Source organism: Panthera pardus, unplaced genomic scaffold, assembly GCF_024362965.1.
Source record: "Panthera pardus isolate Hobbes unplaced genomic scaffold, ASM2436296v1 HiC_scaffold_16, whole genome shotgun sequence".
Taxonomy (NCBI): domain Eukaryota; kingdom Metazoa; phylum Chordata; class Mammalia; order Carnivora; family Felidae; genus Panthera; species Panthera pardus.
The window spans coordinates 81,330,636-81,349,771 of record NW_026526721.1 but is presented as its reverse complement, the minus strand read 5'-3'; the positions used below and the strand labels follow the sequence as shown (position 1 = coordinate 81,349,771).

General features: G+C 38.0%; 1 protein-coding gene across 1 annotated transcript in view; it reads right to left on the bottom strand.

Annotated features, from left to right (window-relative positions):
- The window catches only part of EHHADH (enoyl-CoA hydratase and 3-hydroxyacyl CoA dehydrogenase), a 47,093-nt gene that overhangs the window by 13,144 nt on the left and 14,813 nt on the right, over nucleotides 1–19,136 (bottom strand). The window contains exons 4-5 of the mRNA XM_019463398.2: nucleotides 17,527–17,638; nucleotides 8,307–8,411 (exon numbers count right to left, since the gene is read on the bottom strand). Coding sequence (XP_019318943.2) covers nucleotides 8,307–8,411; nucleotides 17,527–17,638 — 217 coding nt within the window. The remainder of the gene's footprint in view (nucleotides 1–8,306; nucleotides 8,412–17,526; nucleotides 17,639–19,136) is intronic.

Genomic DNA, 19,136 nt, shown 5'->3' with positions numbered 1-19,136 from the left:
GTCCATAATAGTATTATTCATAATAGCTCATCGACTGATGAATGGATAAAAAAAATGATGTGGTATAGCTATACATTCGAATACTATTCAGCAATCAAAATACTATCAGCAAACTACTGATACATGCTACAATTCAAATGAGCCTCAAAACATTATGCAAACTGAAGGAAGCCAGATACAAAAAATTACATATCATATGATGCCATTCACAGTAAATGTCCAAAAAGGCAAATCTATAGAGACAGAAAGATCAGTGGTTGCCTAAGGCCAGGGGTAGGAGGGGGGTAAGCTGCAAAAAGACTTGAGGGAAATTTTGGGGGTAATGACAAGTCCTAAAACTGATACATGGTGATGGTTGTGCAACTCTATAAAGTGAATTATGCATCACTAAAGCTGTTTTTAAAAATGCCTAGAAATGAATTTATCAAGAAATATACAAGACCTTTAAGAATGTAACTATACCATTTTATTGAAGAACATATAATAAGACCTTAATAAAGACAGACTCATGTTTCTGGATATAAACATTTAATAGCATGAAAATATAAATATTTTCCATATATATTATATATGAATTTCTCATTAGAACCCTTGTGGTTCTGTATTAAAAAAAATAATAACTCAACGGGGGCACCTGGCTAGCTAGCCAGTAGAGCATGTAACTCTTGCTCTCAGGATCATAAGTCTGAGCCCCACGGGGGTCATGGCGCCTACTTGAAATAATAATATTAATAAAAATAAAAAAAATTTGGGGCGCCTGGGTGGCTCAGTTGGTTAAGCATCTGACTTCAACTCAGGTCATGATCTCTCTGTGAGTTCGAGCCCCAAGTCAGGCTCTGTTCTCACAGCTCAGTGCCTGGAGCCTGCTTTGGATTCCATGTCTCCCCCTTTCCCTGCCCCTCCCCCACTCACACTCTGTCTCTCTCTGCCTCTCTAAAATGAATAAATGCTAAAAAAAAAAAAAAATTTAAAAAAACTCAACAGAATGATTCTAAAGTTTGCATAAAAGAATCAATGTGTATGAAAACATTACATTATATGTTATATATTAGAATATACTTACATAAAATTCCTAAAAACCTGTTATGTCCTGTTATAATGTTATCAGTCATAATTTTAAGATGTATGTCACAGAAATAACCAAATTCTCTTGTCACCTGCAATATAATAAACTCTCTTGTCAACTGCATTATAAGAAACACATTATCAGATCTTGAAATAAAAAGAATAAACGTGTAACATATTACGAAAACTGTTGTCTAAACCACTATACCAGAGACTGTTTTTTTTAAAAAGTGCTACCATCTCTTCAAGGATACACCATTATATCAAGAAGGTACACTTCAGTTAATTAGACAGAAAACCTACCAGGCCTTATAAAGCAGTTTCACCATAAAAAGGTATATGAACGTGAACCTGTCTGGCATTGGTGTGTTATTATGTGTGCAGGGGAGAGTGAGTAAGGTTTGGATTTAACCATGTACACATGTAAATTTATCTGTGAGGCATTGTATAATCTCAAAAAAAATTTTTTAACCTAGGAGGCAACAATACTTCTTTAATGCATGATTACTAAGTAGAATTGAAAATAATGGATTTTTAAATTAATGCTTTCCCATATGATGCTAATAACAGGATTCAAGAAAGGAGGGGAAGACAGTGGATAGCATATGGTCCCTGTTTGCCCTGCTATTGTTGGAAGGACATGAACTCTACCCAACAGGTTTCCAATTATTTGCTCAATTATGCAATGTATTAGTCTGATCCTCAACTTATAGGAAGGCAAGCTTAGCAGAGAAGGATGGAGACCTTTCCAGGGCCTACAGTTGATTTAATTCCCGATGGCCCAAAAGGAAGACAGGAATGGTCAGTGGGGAGAGGAGGGAGAAGGGCCAAGTATGTGGAGGACAAGTGTAGGAGGAAAGGGGGCTGAGCTGTCAGTGTTATAGCACAAACAGGCAGCTGGGGCAGTCTGTGCCAGGGACAGGTACGATATTTTCAGAGTGTGTTTCTTATACACTTGGTAGTTTTAAAGTCTTGGTAATTTTAAATTCACTTAGATGTACCTACATAGTCTGAGCACTGGATCTCTGTCCTTGTGACCCTACCAGTGTTCCCGTCTCATTAGGACTGACTCCAACACCATAGTACTCATCAGAGTTATCCAAGAAATTTAAGAAGTTCAGATGCCCATACCCCACTGCAGGCTCAGTTAAGAATATTTAAGGGTGGGGGGTGCCTGGGTGGCTCAGTCAGTTAAGCATCCGACTTCAGCTCAGGTCACGGTCTCACAGTTCATGAGTTCGAGCCCCGCGTCAGGCTCTGTGCCGACAGCTCAGAACTTGGAGCCTGCTTCGGATTCTGTGTCTCCCTCTCTCTCTGTCCCTCCCCTGCTCACATTCTATCTCTCTCTCAAAAAATAAACATTAAAAATTTTTTGAAAAAAAAAAGAATATTTAAGGGTGGGGCCTACACATGAATATTTTTAAAAATTCAACACTTGATTTTGAGGTGTAGCCTCTGGAAAGTCCAGGAGTAGAGCATTAGGTCAGCCACTGCGTATCCAGGATGGCTGCAGCTGCTGGCAAACTTTGCCCCGGGCCAGAAACTGAAAAGGAAAGAAAGAAAAAAGAGGGAGAGAGAAGAAAAAAGAAAAGCCTGCTTAGTGGTGTGCAGTAATTACTGCAGTAATTATTGCTGATCAGCATAATGCTGTTATCCTGGGGATACTCAGAATCTCTCAGACTGCAGATGGGCATTCTGGGAACTACCATGGCACTTGTCCAGACCAGTCTAGGGCCAAGCTGAGCACATCCACTGAAGAGTTTTGGATCAGGGCGCAAATATAGATGCTTTTTCCCTGCTCAATTTCCTCTCTCTTTCTTGCTGTAACTATAAAGGAAGCTATTATCTTACAAATTTGTTCTATTAGAACAAAATATCTTCAGAATTTCCCCTTTGGGTCTACAGGTGTGGTGTTTTCAGTGTGTGTTTCTGTACACCTGGTTGTTTGAAAATCCTGGTAGTTTTAAACTCACTCAGCTGTGCCTACATAGTAAGAGAGGCAAGTATGGGCAGGACAGCACCAGCATTTGCTGCCCAGGAAAATGGGAGGGGAGGAACTAATTAGTGATTCAAATATGCTTATAATTGAATTATTTCCTTGACCCATTCACATTTTTTCCCTTAATTCTTTGAGGTATTCTAAGGCAGAAGAATATTCAAGTTGTGATTAAAAAAAAAAAAAAAAAAAAAGCAAATCACCCTCCTAAAGGAAAAATAAAGAAGTGATTATTTTCTCTCTTTTCTTTCCGGGAAACTGACAGAAAGATATTCTCTGCCTAGTTTAAAGAGAGACACAACATGCAATTTACAGAAATGGTTACCTAAGACATAAAGGACTGACTCCTCCAATTCTGACAAACAGTAAGCTGTGTTTGTCACAGAAGCTCTGCAAAGGACAGACAGAACCACTGCACTTTTCCAGTCTTACAGGAGGTCACCCTCAGAACTTGGGTATCACAGAAAAAGGAAGCTCCATTTAGACATGTGCTTCAGCCGTCTATGTGAGGCAGGGTCACTCTGCTCTTGTGAGACATGTGTATATAAATGTTCACAGAAAGCAAAAAAAATTACAAAAAGCAGAAGATAAAATGGAGAAAAAGGCGATGAAACCAGGTAAGATTTGTTTAAAGTCACAAAATTGAAATGAATAAACAGACCAAAGTCTTTAGGCAGAATTAGAATCACTAAAAATGGCTAACACGGTGCAGTAACAGTAACAGAACCAGGATTCATTACAGGGACAAAAACAGCATTAGGTTCCTGGGTTGAGGCCCCCAGCTGGATGTCCCCTGTGCTCATCTTTGAATAACAGCACACACTTTCAGCTTCACACCAGAAGCATGCACATGGGAGCAGGGAATTCTTAGTCTGGAAATAAGCAGGCTGTTGGCCAAATGCAAGTGCAAATAAATAGCATTTTACAGGACCCTCTCTTCCCCAGTTTAGCAAAGCAATCTGGTTTGGCCAAGTAATTTGGAATTGCTCTGCTAAATCCATTGCACTGCACTGCAGTAGTCTGAGAAGCTTCATATAACAAGAGCATTAAGATGCCTGAAGCTAATTAACTTTCACAGTCAACTCTCCAGGATGCATGTTAAGTTTGCAGAGAAATTTGCAGCTACTTCCCAAATCATATTTTTAGATATATGCTAACCTCCTATATTCCCCTCCCACCCATAACTGGTTCCAAACTGCTGATTGTAACGTTGACCATTGGAAATTGAAACTAAAGAAATTCCTTAATGGTTTCCATGTTATTATTTTTAAATCAACGTTTCACCAGGGGAAGTGGGGGTGGGGTGAGGGTGGGAGCGTGGGGTGTGAGTTGCCAGGATGGAATGGGAATAAGCTGTATTAGTGAAATAGTTTTACAAATGGGAAAGGAGAACTCAATCATTTTACATGTATTTCAAAAATTGAGGTATAAATCACATACCATAAAAGTCACCATTTTAAAGTTTACACTTCAGTGGTTTTTCTCATACTCACAAATACCTATTATAAAATATAAATATATGTTTATAAAAAATTTTTGTGGAGCCTCTCTTTCAAGTCAATCCACCATTTTTGCTCTGGCAAATAACAACATACTAATAGCTATATTTAAAAGCAAACAAAGACCCAAAAGAAGAAAAAGAAGAGGAGGAGGAGGAGGAGGAGGGGAAAGCCTGGAACAAAAAGAAAGGAAAAACACAAGACCTTAAATGAAAGTGAAAGGCAAAATAAATAAGCCTCTCTAAGCTATGCATTTTGTAAGATAATGAATGGCAAATGTACATACAATTCTTTCAAGTAGTCCTTTGTTGATTTGCACTATTTCTCTACCTTGTATCTCTGGCATTTACCTATTACAGCAGCAGCAAGGAATCATAGGCTTCCAAACAGTGGAACTCATTCTAAAAACAACAGCAACAAATAGTAAAATTCCCAGAGTTTTCCATGGGATTCTAAGCCTTAATCCCCAAAAGACACACAGTGGAGCTGCCCAGGTTGTAGCAAGAACCAAAAACTGGAGCTCAACCATTGGAGCCTGGGAGGTCTCAGAACAGGATCTGAAACCAGCTAATTTTATTGAATCTTTTCCTTTTATTGATAAAGCCCAAAAAGCTAATTTAGTAAAATCGATAGAAGATTGAGACTATATCATCCAGGTCTCCTGACTTCCTGTCCTGAGCTCATTTCTCTACAGAGAAATGCACCTCTTCCTGCATCTCCTCCACACTGGCCAGGCATCCATTTTTCCTCTGGGTAAATTTAATGACTCAGATATTAGGAAAAGATAAGCCTTTAAAAAAAAAAAAATCAGAAGTCTTCGTTACCTACTACCCAGTGATAAAAATTCATTACCTATCACAACCAGTGATAAAAATTTCTTGGTTTATTTCCTCATGCAAATATGCACATGAAGACATAAACACACACATTTGTGTAATTTCCTACCTGGCTGTTTTCTATTTAGCATTACACGTAAGCATTTTCCCAAGTTCTTCAAATTCCTTAAAAAATGGAAGTTTTAATGGCTGATTAGTTTGCTTCATTGAGATCTATCATCTTTTATGTAACTAATCCCCTAAAATTAAATTAGGTTTTTGAGTTGTTTCCAGTATTTTACGATGATAAACTTCAGTGGGTATCACTGTACACAAATCTTCGTATACTTCTGTGATTATTTCTTTATAACTTCCTAAGAATAGAAATACTAAGTCAAAAGATGTGAGCAAGTCTCAGTACCTAACTGCCAAATTGCCTTTAGGGGAGATGTATTACAAGCAGTACAATAAGAGCTTGTCTAAGCTCAATCTCACCATATTATTTTTCTTTTCCAATTTGCTTGGCAAAAATTAGTATCTTCCAGTTCACTAGTGAATTTTTCATTACCCATCAAGTTTAAAAAGCATTTAAGAACCAAATATATACTTACTATACAACTCAGTAGCATTATTCTTAGGTATTTACCCAAGAGAAAGGTAAATATGTCTACAAAGACTTGTGTAGGTCCAAAGTGAAAACAACCTAAATGTCCATCAACTAATAAATGGGATAAGCAATGTGCGGGACATCCATACTGTGGAATGAATGCTATTAGGTAATTAAAAAAAATGAAATATTATTACATGAAACAACTTGGATGAATACCAAAGACATTATGTTACGTGAAAGGAGTCAGACATGACAGACTACATGCTATATTGTGATTCCAACTTTATATGAAATTCTAAAAAACAAAAACTATAGTAACAGAAAGTAGGTCATTGATTATCTGTGGCCAAGGGGCAGGGAAGAGAATCTACTGAAAAGAGGCATAAAAATACTTTTTTTTTTTAGGGTAATAGAACTACATACTGATTGTGATAGTAGTTACACAGCTACAAACAATTATAAAAATTCTTCAAACTCTATACTTTAAATGGGTAGATTTTAATGTGTGTAAAGTATACCTCAATGAAGCTGGAAAAAATAAACACAGAAGCAAAGATTACTTATGAAATATTTTGAGAGAAATTAAATTATTGTAATTTTTGCATATTTCCTTTACTTTTGGGGCTATATTCATACTCTATGTAGCTATAATTATAGAATATATGTAAATTTATATTTTGGACATTTTTATCCACAATGTTACATATTTCGGTATAGTTTTCATAATTATAATTTAAAATAGTTATACATAATTTCCCAAAGCCCCAAACCATTTCCCTACTGTTAACAGGTGAATTGCTAAATTTTAAAGCAGATGATTCCTAAAAAAAGAAAGAATAAAGAAAAATAAAATAAAATAAAGCACGGTTCCTTCTCAATATTTGGACGCCACCAAGTGGAAAAACTGTGCAATGTTACTGAGATTGAAAAGACCATTTTATACATTTTATAAACAGTAATTTAATGCTTAGTTTTCTAATTTAAAATTTATTTTAAAAGTTAAATAAATTACAAAAATTAAAACGGAGCATTTTACAGTTTACTGTAAAAAGACCATGATCCTCATCTATCTCTTTTAGTTACTTAACTCTCAAATCTCAATCTAGGGAATTCAGTTAAGGACAAGAACTTCCTGTGGAAACCTAGTTCTTTACAACCTAAAGCCACAGGTGTAACTGTTAGACATGGGTCTATCATAAGCCTCAAGCCAAAAAATCACGAATGGATTTCCAAATGCAAATAGCCTTTGTTGTCAGCCGGGTGACTTCTAACGAAACTATAAGCTCTGCCAGGAGGCACAATGAAATCAGTGATGAAAAGTTGGTGAAGACTGGAAGGCAGAGAAAGACACCAGGAAACTCATTCCCTTTTGGGCAAAGACTTGCTGATTCTCTTTATGAGTCACCAGGATTTTCTCTCCACGGTCCTGGACTCTCCAGTTCAAGCTTTTCCTATTGCATTGAAACAGCAACTGGCTAGAGCCACAAAAAGAAAGATTATTTCAGGGAAGTGTTTGGTCCCTGCTGGGGTCAACAAAAGAATGGCTTTTTCAAAGGAATGCCTTTGAGTGACACTGAGCCATTGCCTACCACCAAGCAGAAAGATGAACATGCTGCTCTATCTGTGACCCAACACTGCTCCCAATTATTTTTTCTGGCACTCTTTAACCCTCTCCATCTTGCTGCTGCTCTCCATAAATTGAAAAGGAATAGTGCCACTCCAGAGAACTTTTAAAGGGATGCCATGAACCCACAAAATGAGAAACCAGTGACAGAAAGAAAATACAAGCTCACTGAGACAAAACTATGGTTTTATTGCGGTAAATTAGAGAGGCTTGTTTCTAGTTGCTGAAATGTTTGCTTGTTTTCATTTTAATTATTTCTTACAGAAAATTCATTATTTCAAAACAAAATCAAAAGGTACTAAACGGTAAACAATGAAAAGTCTTCTTCCAATGGCTTCCCTGGCTGACCAGCCCCATTCTCAGAGGCAACCATGAACCATTTCTTGTGAATCTTTACATAAATATCTTATATGTAGAAGAACAGTTACAATACACATTCTCTCCATATAGACATTCAGTCCCATCCCCCTTTCCTTTTTGCACAAATGGTGAATCACTGTTCACAGTGACGCTTTTCACTTAAGAGTAGGTTAAATCATAGCATTCATACCAAATCAATATGTAGTTTGTCATTCATTTTAAAGTTGTATCATATTCTATCACATGGATCTACCATAAGATATTTAAGGAATTCCTTATTAAAACGAAAGTTTAGCTTGCTCCCAAACTTGCGCTATTTTCATTATTATCTTCTTACCAGAAATTCTCTCGGCGAATTTGATTGCTTCTTCAACCGGGTCTGAGTTCACAATTTCATCTAGAATGCCCAGCTTGAGTGCTTCGTCTGCCAAAATGTGTCTTCCTAGAACAAAACAAAATAAAACAAACCCAGAGAACTGTGTGAGATTAAAGCAAAAGCATTACTTTCTCTGGTAAGGAAGGTTATCTTTCCTGGATACAAACATCTATTCCTAAATGAAATAAGTAAGTAGCACGGTAGAAAGTAGTAGACAGGTCACTGCAGAGGTAACCAGAAAACTTAGTTCAAGCTTCAGCTCTACCTTCTACTCTTTGTGTGATGATGAAGAATTGTAGAGAGACCACACCTTCCTCCTAGGTAAATGGGAAAAATTATGCTTACCTTGGTAATTCTGAGTATCAACTGAGAATAATACATTTTCTTTATATTCTGTAAATCTCTATAGAAGCACTTTGTTAACTATAAGTCTCTATAAAAGTGATGATTGGTTTTTTGCTAATAATAATAGAGGTAGTAACAGTAGAGCAGTAGCAGTATCTATCTTACACCAACATACATACCAACACTGATTGCAAAAAACAAAAAACAAAAAAAAACAAATAAACACAGTCCTAAAACAGAAATAGAGTTGGGAAACAGGGGGAAATTAATGATTAAGTTGACATTATGTAAGTTATCAAAATTACACAGGACAAATGGGTGGACTTCTGTCATTTTTTGCCAACCCAGCATCTCAACCCCACCCTAAGTTTGTGGAATTGCTATTGTGTGAGCTTTGGACCCTGCCTTTTATTGCAGAAGCTAAAAGGGAAGCAGAAGTGATCAGACAATTGTTCCTTCAGGTCCACGCAGTTAGGGTGTGGCCCATGACCCCAAGTTTGGTGAGAGGAGTGCTCCATAGAGGGTTTTTAGCCTGGGGTAATGACACTAAGCGGCAACTAGCGACATCTAGCGTCGGGTGGTGGCACTGGCAGCCTCCAAGTATAGAATGGCAGCTTTAGGGTGTTAAGAAATTTGATGAGGGGCGCCTAGGTGGCTCAGTCAGTTGAACGTCTGACTTCAGCTCAGGTCATGATCCCCCAGTTCGTGGGTTTGAGCCCCATGTTGGGTTTTGTGCTGACAACTCAGAGCCTGGAGCCTGCTTCAGATTCTGTCTCCCTCTCTCTCTGACCCTCCCCCACTCATGCTCTGTCTCTGTCTCTCAAAAAGAAATAAACATTAAAAAAAATTAAAAAAAAAAGTTTGATGAGCATCACTCCTGAGTTCTTCACCAGGTGTAAATATGTAAATTAATCTGAATATTCTGAAGTAGAGGGTTAAGGGATATAAGCATCCCTTATCACAGGGTCAAGAAGAAAGGAAACAATAACACCTGGCTTGCTTGCTTGCTTGCCAGTAACATCTTGCCTTGTGAAAGTGATCATCAGATCAGTCTTGGTGGTGATAATTCCACAGTCCTTGCTGCTCTTACAGTGTTAGTGGATGCCATCTTTGAGACAAACCCTCCATTCCTGGTTCTTAGTAGCGCTTCAGAGAGTTAGAAATGGGTTTTCTTGATTAGAGAGACAGTTCAATGATTTTTGGCAGGAGTCACTCTGCAACAACATTATTTGGTTAGTTTTCTGGAAGTGCCTTTGAAAACAGGCTCCCAGATTTCCTCCTGGGGTGAGGAAGGCGGTGAAGAGTGGATGAGTGGCTGCGGGGGTCACATCTCCTGTGTAGAAGATCACTTGGGTGAGGGGTGAGTGCCCAGCCTGCAGCCTGCAGACAAAATGGAAAATGGAAACCTGAGTACTAAAAGGGTGTTTGGGGAAACTAGTAGGAAATGTGAGCTACCCAAAAGATGCACTGAAAATTCCTTCAGCTGTGATGGTCTCTTCTGGCCTGGATTTCACAAAAGTGCAGGTGTATCACTACTGTTCTTAGTGAGATTCTAGGTACTTTTATTGTCTCAAGGGCCTAAAGATGCAGCTCTGTATATACAACCCAAATCTTCAGGCTCAGATTTAAGCTTGCTTTTTCTCTTTCTACTTCAGTGTAGACAACAACCACTGTCCAATGGACTTTAATAAGACCCCTGACTAGAGCTACTATAAGGAGACCCAGGGTAACCAAAGTTCAGACTTCTCTTCTTCAAAGTGGGTAATCTCAATTTTTTCCAATGTTTTTCACGGCTTCTTTTTCAACCTTTAGAACATTTTTGCCTACATAGAATCCTTTCCAGATGTCATTTTAAAGTCCCCCTAAAATTGTACAGACAACGTAAAAAGATAGGTGTATGATTCTGTTAGTTTTCTTCTAACTCACTGTGACCTTTTCTATGCAAATCAAAATCCATCATATTCTTAGTTTTTACTTCTTCTCTTCATCAAGTTAAAAATAGTGATATTTCTATAAGCAGCAGTGCTTTGGAAAAGGCAATCCTAGTTCACTTCATTTCTTTTTGTCAAAGCAGCCAGATTTCTTCCTGATTTCCCCCAAGATACACTTGCCTTCCAGATTTAATGATAAAAACAGAGACACAAAATTCCTCAATATTCCCCCACATGCTTCAATTTTTGTAAACCTTAGGCTTTACAGACTCATTTCACACTATTATAATTTCCCCTATATTTTCTTCTGCTTTGCTTCCTTTCTATTTTATCTTTTGCAGAATGAACTGTCTTCTGTGCTTTGAATTTCTGTAGTCTGTTGGATAAGCATCATCTTAGGAATTTTACATTTAGATACTTAACATACTGTACATTTCTTAAAAGTGTACTTATCATAACATTGTAAATTAAAACAATTTCTACTTTAATTTATTAAAGACAAGAAGTTTAGTATATTTAGTTTTTCTAACTACCCTTTCATAAGATTTAGAACACCCCCCCCCCCATGATTTGAAAGAAAAAATAAGCCTTTTTTACACACATAGACTCATGTTATTTTCTAATTTGGACCACATATACACAGTTTTGTATTGTGGTTTCTGTGTCTAAGAAAAGAGATCTCAATTAGCAATTCTCAAACTTTTTAATCTTAGGATCCCTTTGCACTCTTAAAAATAATGGAGGACTCCAGGGGCACCTGAGTGGCTCAGTTGGTTGAGTGTCCGACTTCGGCTCAGGTCATGATCTCACGGCTTGTGAGTTTGAGCACCACGTCAGGCTCTGTGCTGATAGCTCAGAGCCTGGAGCCTGCTTGGGATTCTGTGTCTCCCCTCTCTCTGCCCCTCCCCCGCTCATGCTCTGTCTCTCTCTCTCTCTCAAGAATAAACATTAAAAAAACACAAACCTATAAATAAATAAATAAAAAATAATGGAGGACTCTAAAAAGCTTTTCTGTGGATTATTTCTTTTTTTTTTAATTTTTAAAAATGTTTATTTAAACATAAAGTCACCCAGGTGCCCCTATGTAGATTATTTCTATCCGTATTTACTGTATTAGAAAGGAAAACTGGGGTGCCTGGGCGGCTCTGCTGGTTAAGCGTCCAACTTCGGCTCAGGTCATGATCTCACGATTTGTGAGTTCGAGCCCCGCGACGGGCTCTGTGCTGACAGCTTGGAGCCTGGAGCCTGGATTCGGATTCTGTATCTCCCTCTCTGCCCCTCCCCTATTCATGCTCTTTCACTCTCTCAAAAATAAACACGAAAAAAAATTTTTTTAAGTTAAAACTGAGAACTTTAAAATGTTTATTGTATTACTTTAAAATAACAATGATAAATGTTAACATTGATGTTAACATGCATAAATTTTTATGCAAAATAACTATTTTCAAAATTTTAAAAGCTTAGAGAGTGTCATTAGTTTACATTTTTATAAATTTCTTTCAAATCTGGCTTAGTAGAAGACAGATGGATTCTCATTATCTGCTTCTTCATTCTATCTGTTCTGACATCATGTGGCATACAACAACCTCTGGAAAATTCTAGTATACATGTGTGAGAGAATGAGTGGAAAGGCAAATAATGTCCTATTGTTAGGAAAGTAGCTCTGACTTTATGAACCGCCCCGAAGGATCTTAGGCATACCCAGGAGTCCCTGGACCACACTATAAGAACTTCTGATTTAGATTATCATTTTAAAGACTGTATAGAATCCTAGAATAGAATTCACAGTCTTTAAAATGATGATAATAGGGGCGCCTGGGTGGCGCAGTCGGTTAAGCGTCCGACTTCAGCCAGGTCACGATCTCGCGATCTGTGAGTTCGAGCCCCGCGTCAGGCTCTGGGCTGATGGCTCGGAGCCTGGAGCCTGCTTCCGATTCTGTGTCTCCCTCTCTCTCTGCCCCTCCCCCGTTCATGCTCTGTCTCTCTCTGTCCCAAAAATAAAAAAAATTAAAAAAAAAACGTTGAAAAAAAAAAATAAAATGATGATAATATATGACAAATGTATGACACATTCATGTACTAGGGTCGTGTATTATCTAATCTGATATATGTTATTGCTGCGTTGGAGCGTGGGTACTAGGATCGTATATGAATGTTCCATACATTTAGCATTTATTTGTGGCTGAGTGATTTTAGTTATTTTGAAAGTTATCTTTTGCTTTGTTTTATCCTTTGGAAGCTTGCAGGATCCATTTCGTGGAAGTTCAAAATCTTTACCAAAATACATCAGGGAATTGATATCTCCACATCAGTTTTTCCAGGAAAATGGTGAGCCTGTTGAAACATGATCTCTGATTCCATTTCATATCTGAAGAGTTTCTTCTATTTTTTCTTTTGGTTACTGCTTCTCACATCTTTGCTTCATGTTTTGAGAGCTCTTATTATTCATAGCAGAGACTCTGATTATATACCTTCCATATCTGCTGCTTTCCTTTACATTTTATGTATCTTTTTGTTAAATTCTTCTGACTTCACCGAATTCCATAAATGTGCCTCTGTTTATCCTCCATGTTGCTGACTGAGTTGTCTGTTTGATCATATCTTCTTTTTATTGCTTCTAAAAGAAGTTATTTAGGCAAATGTTTTGCTTCCAGATAGTGTGTTCTTATTTAACAAATAATAGATGTTCTTTTCTAATTTAGAATATTTTCTAAAATTGTCATTTTCTTTAATCTGTTTCATATGAATGTTTCACTCTTTTTTTTTTAATATATGAAATTTATTGTCAAATTGGTTTCCATACAACACCCAGTGCTTGTTTCACTCTTTTAAAGCCACAGAATATCTTTATAGGTTTTGGGTTTAGTGTTAAGGTTTTTTTGTTTGTTTTAGTCACAGAATGATACTTGCTGATATATATTATCACTGCCTGGGAGCCCCGGCTAGTAAAATTCACCCTCAACCTCTTGCTCAAATATAGAGAAAACTCACCTGGACTTAACCCACCTGAAAGGCAGGTAGGATAAAGATGCCACTCACAACTTCTCCCCCACTATTGTAGATGGTAAGAGGCATCCCCTCAGCGTCTAGAGCCTGAATGTATCCTTGTCCTGGGAATGACCATAAAGAAATTCATGGGCTAGAGCAAAGCTCTGTGAGAACAGAGCAGGGATTTTGTGTGCTGTTCAGTGAACAATGAGGACGAGCCATAAAAAATGAAGCAGAAGCAAGAGCAGGGAACTGTAGTTCTTGTCACTTGATCGGACAGAGAACATCAGGGAATGAATTGCAAGGTGCTCTAGCAAATCTTTTGTGGTTACTGCTAAAGATTCAGCTGTTTCTGGGTAGCATTTTCAGGCAACTGTGGAAAAGCAACGGTGGCTGCTATAATTGCTCCACTTTCCAGAATTACCTCTCTAATGGTTTTCAGATCAGAAAAGGTTAGCTACTTACTTATTAATTTCATTTAAATCTGTTTACTTATTAACTTCCTACGGGGACAGTGCCTACAAAGCCGGTGTTTTTACAGCATTAACATCAGTAGGGGATCTTCAACTTTCAATAACAATTTTTTTAGCATAGTCGGTTAGGGGAAAAAAAAAACAACCTTCCAAACCGAACAGCAACAGTCGTAATAGCATCATTATTAATAGCTACTGTATTAGTTTCTTATGCAAATGCCCACAAACAGAGCAGCTTAAAACAACATACATTTATTATCTTAGTTTAGGATATCAGAAGTCTAAAATAGGTCGGCAAAATTGTGTTCCCTCTGGAGGCTCTAAGGGAGAATCTGTTGCATCGTCTTTGCCCGCCTCTAGAGGCTGCCTGCGTTGCTCAGCTTGTGGCCACTTCCTCCATCTTCAGAGCCAGCTGGTAGCATCTTGTCTCCTCTCTAACCTCCTGCCCTCCTCTTCTAAGTACCCTTGTGATGAACTGGACCAACCTGGAAAATCCAAAGTAATCTACCATCTTAAGATCCTTAATTTAATCACACCTGCAAAGTCACTTTTGAATGTGAGGCATCATAGTCACAAGTCCTGGGGATTAGGACACAGACAACTTTGGTGGGGTGGGAGGCATTATTCTGCCTACCACAGTTACCATTTATAAAATGTCTTCTATGTGTCAGGTACTGTACCAGAAGCATGTTATGTCATTTCATTATTCCTCAAGGCAACCATGTAGTTGTTTTCTGTTGAGAAAATGGAGTCTGAGAGATCAGAAGACCTCTCTCCTAAACTCCAGGCCAGTCTGTCCAACTGTCTACTTGGCGTCTCCACTTGGATGTCTAACAGACCTCTCAAACGTAACATGCCCCCAGCTAAGCGCTTGTGATTCCTCCCTACATCCTACTCTGCCAGTAGCAATCTCCATCTCAAAAATGGCACCATCTTTCCAGCTGCGCAGGTCATTAGAATCATCCTTCGCTCTGCTCTTCCTTGCACATTTCACTTTTTTGATAAATCACAAAATCCTGCTGGCTCTACCCTCATAATATATGCTGAATTTGACCATGATTCACCATTTACATTGTTACCGCTCAGGTCCCAGCTCTCATCATCTGTCCCTTGGATGACTGTAGCAGGTTTCTAATCAGCCTTCCTGTGTCTGCCTTACCTCTAATTAATGTATTTTCAACAGCCAGGGTGATCCTTTAAAAAACAAATGAGAGCATGTGACTCTGCTCAGAACACTCCAATGCCTTTCTACCTCATTTGAGAAGAAAAGCCAAAGGTCTTTGTATACTCTTCAAAGCCTTACACGATGTGACTTCATCCCCTACTTCTCTTTCCCTTCCTCACTTCACTCCAGCTGTATCCACCTTCTCGCTTTTCTTTGAAACTTCCAACCTTTGCATTTGCTATTTATCCAGGTGGAATGCATTTCTCCAGATATTGGCATAATAAGCCTCCTCATCTCTTTCAGGTCTTTACTCAGATGTCATTTAGTAGGAAAGCCTTTTTAATCCCTCCATCCCTAACATTTTATATTAAAATATTACCTACCCCTCCATCTCTAACATTTTATATTCCCACTTTGTTTTGTTTTCTCCTTCCTCAATTAAATCAATTTAATTTGATTAAATTTATATTAGGGACAATTTATATTCCCACTTTGTTTTGTTTTCTCCTTCCTCAATTAAATCAAGTTATCTCCTTCTAACTTACTATGTCTATACACAGTAATATGTAACTTACATATATATCTAACTTACTATGTATGTATATACATATATACCCCTCCATCTCTAACATTTTATATTCTATACACAGTAATATGTAACTTACATATATATCTAACTTACTATGTATGTATATACATATATACCCCTCCATCTCTAACATTTTATATTCCCACTTTGTTTTGTTTTCTCCTTCCTCAATTAAATCAATTTAATTTGATTAAATTTATATTAGGGACAATTTATATTCCCACTTTGTTTTGTTTTCTCCTTCCTCAATTAAATCAAGTTATCTCCTTCTAACTTACTATGTCTATACACAGTAATATGTAACTTACATATATATCTAACTTACTATGTATGTATATACATATTATATACATATATATATACATATATATACATAATAGATAGGCATATGTGTGAGTATAAAGTTGAAGTAACTAGCCTCCAAAATGGCTCCAGTGAGTTTCACCTCTTGGTGTTCAAGCCCCCTCCCATGTTGAATAGGGAAGACCTGTATAAATAATTTCATATATATATATAAAAATACATAATCAGAAAAGATGGTGCATAACTCCAAAGCTAGGTCCTAAAAGATATCGCAGCTATTGCCTTGCTGTCTCTTGGATCTCTCAGTCCAGAGGTAGTCAGCTTCCATATTGTGAAGACACTCAGGCAGCTTTAGGGAGAGGTCTATGTGGAGAAGAAATGCCAACAGTCAGCACCAACTAGCCATCCATGTGAGGAAGCTATCTTGGAAGTAGATCCTTCAGCCCCACTCAAGTTTTCAGACAACTACAGCTCTAATCAATGTCTTGATTACAACTTCATGAGAAACCCTGAGCTTAGAGTCCAACTAAGCTGGTGCCAAATTCCCGACCCACAGAAATATAGAGAGAAGAAACACTGTCAATCAAAACATGACTCTTTCTTCCAACCTTACTTCAACTGGAAATCTCTTTATAAGTCTTACAGGATTTCGTAAATCCAGGATCTCTAAATGTTTTCTATTGTTGCATTGTTCACTTTCCCTATGGAAAGAGAACTTTCATTTGTAGCTAATATCTTAATACTTGGGAAATGAAAAATTCAGTCATTTCCACACTATAACTTCAAACCTTTCCATGACAATTCTGGTTTTAATTCTCATGTACATTATAATTTCTAAATTGAGTCTGCATATAATACACCCTATGTGAATACAAGTGTTTATGCATGGACACGTGAGCTATAATAAAATCTTACTTATAATTAGTGCTCTGTAAACACTTTCATTTAGAAGGCACATGGGGTGCCTGGGTGGCTCGGCTGGTTAAGCGACCAAGTTCAGCTCAGGTCATGATCTTGTGGTTTGTGGGTTTGAGCCCACGACGGGCTCTGTGCTGACAGCTCAGAGCCTGGAGCCTGCTTCAGATGCTGTGTCTCCCTCGCTCTCTGCCCCTCCCCCGCTCATGCTCTGTCTCTGTCTCTCAAAAATGAATAAACATTAAAGGAATTTTTTGGGGGAGGCACTTACATGTGATCTTCATGGTAATGTCTGAAAAGCTCTCAGGGAAAGTACTCCTTCCATTTTACAGATGAGAAAATTGATAGTCAAAGAAATTAAAGTATCCTCTTAAGATTACTTGAGTGGGTAATGGTCAATCCAGAATTTCTCTAAATCTTAAATCAGTTCCTTGCATTGCTCTAGACAGCTGTTGTCAGGGTTTGTACTGACCTGAGGTAATTAAATCAAGTGCAGCAGGAACTCCAATGAGTCTGGGGAGAAGCTGGGTTCCTCTTGCACCAGGAAGGAGTCCTAGTCTGACTTCTGGGAAGCCAATTTGAGCCTATTAAAGTTTGAAGGCATAAAGGTCATTAGAATGAGACAGCATGTAGAGTAAAGGGGAGGATTCCTCTGGATTTCCCACACTTTCAAAAACACTGTTTCAGGAGTTTCTGCAGAGCAATGCACACACACTCTCTCTTTTAAAATAAATACATAACAAAAAGCGAGAGTGCCTGGGTGGCTCAGTTGGTTAAGCGTCCGACTCTTGATTTTGGCTCAGGTCCTGATCTCAAGGTTCCTGAGATCAAGCCCTGCATCCGGCTCTGCCCTGACAGTGTGGAGCCTGCTTGGGATTCTCTCTCTCCCTCTCTCTGCCCCTCCCCCTACTCTCAAAATAAATAAGACACTTTAAATAAATTAAAAAGTGTTTAATGTTTATTCATTTTTGAGAAAAAGAGAGAAAGACAAAGCACTAGTGGGGGAGGGGCAGGCTCCAGGCTCTGAGCCATCAGCATAGAGCCTCAACCATTGAAATCATGGCCTGAGCAGAAGTCAGACGCTTAACTGACTGAGCCACCCAGGCACCCTGACACTTTAAATAAATTAAAAAAAAAAAGTTTTTACAGGGCAAATTAGTGCACACCCCCTACTTAGGTTAACAACATAAACAGAGCTGTGCTGTCCCTAAGTCTTCATGTTGAAATACATCTCTAACTTCTTACATATTTTTTTCTCTGACTCCATTGTGATGTTTCAGCCAACAAAAGTTATATTGTCCAGAAACAGCTTTATGGAGCCCTAAAAGAGCCAGGAAGCCGAGAAATTAAAAGGAAAACTCACAGAATAGGAGAGAATATTTGCTAATCATGTATGTAGAATATATAAAGAACTTTTTACAATTCAGTAATAAAAAGACAATCCAATTAAAATGGGCAAAGGAGGGGCGCCTGAGTGGCTTAGTTGGTTAAGCCTCCGACTTCAGCTCAGGTCATGATTTCACAGCTCGTGGGTTTGAGCCCTGCATTGGGCTCTGTGCTGACAGCTCAGAGCCCGGAGCCTGCTTCGGATTCCGGGTATCCCTCACTCTCTGCTCCTCCCCCACTCAATCTCAATCTCTCTCTCTCTCTCTCTCTCTCTCAAAAGTAAATAAAAAACATTTAAAAAATTGGCAAAGGATCTGAATAGACATTTCTCTAAAGAAGAGATACAAAATAGCCAATAAGCACATGAAGAGATGTTCAATATCATTAGCCCATCAGGAAAATGCAAATCAAAACCACAAGATACTATTTCACATCCAATAGGATGACTATAATAAACACACACACACACAACACACACAATGTTACACAAATTTTCCTAGCATCATTGTTCGTAAAAGCCAAGAAAATAGAAACAATTCACATGTTCATCAACTGATGAATGGATAAAGAAAATGTGGTATATCCATACAAGGAAATATTATTTGGCCATAGAAAGGAATGAAGTACTGACAAGCTACAACATGGGTGAATGATGACAACATTATGTTAAGTGATAAAAGCCAGTCATAAAAGACA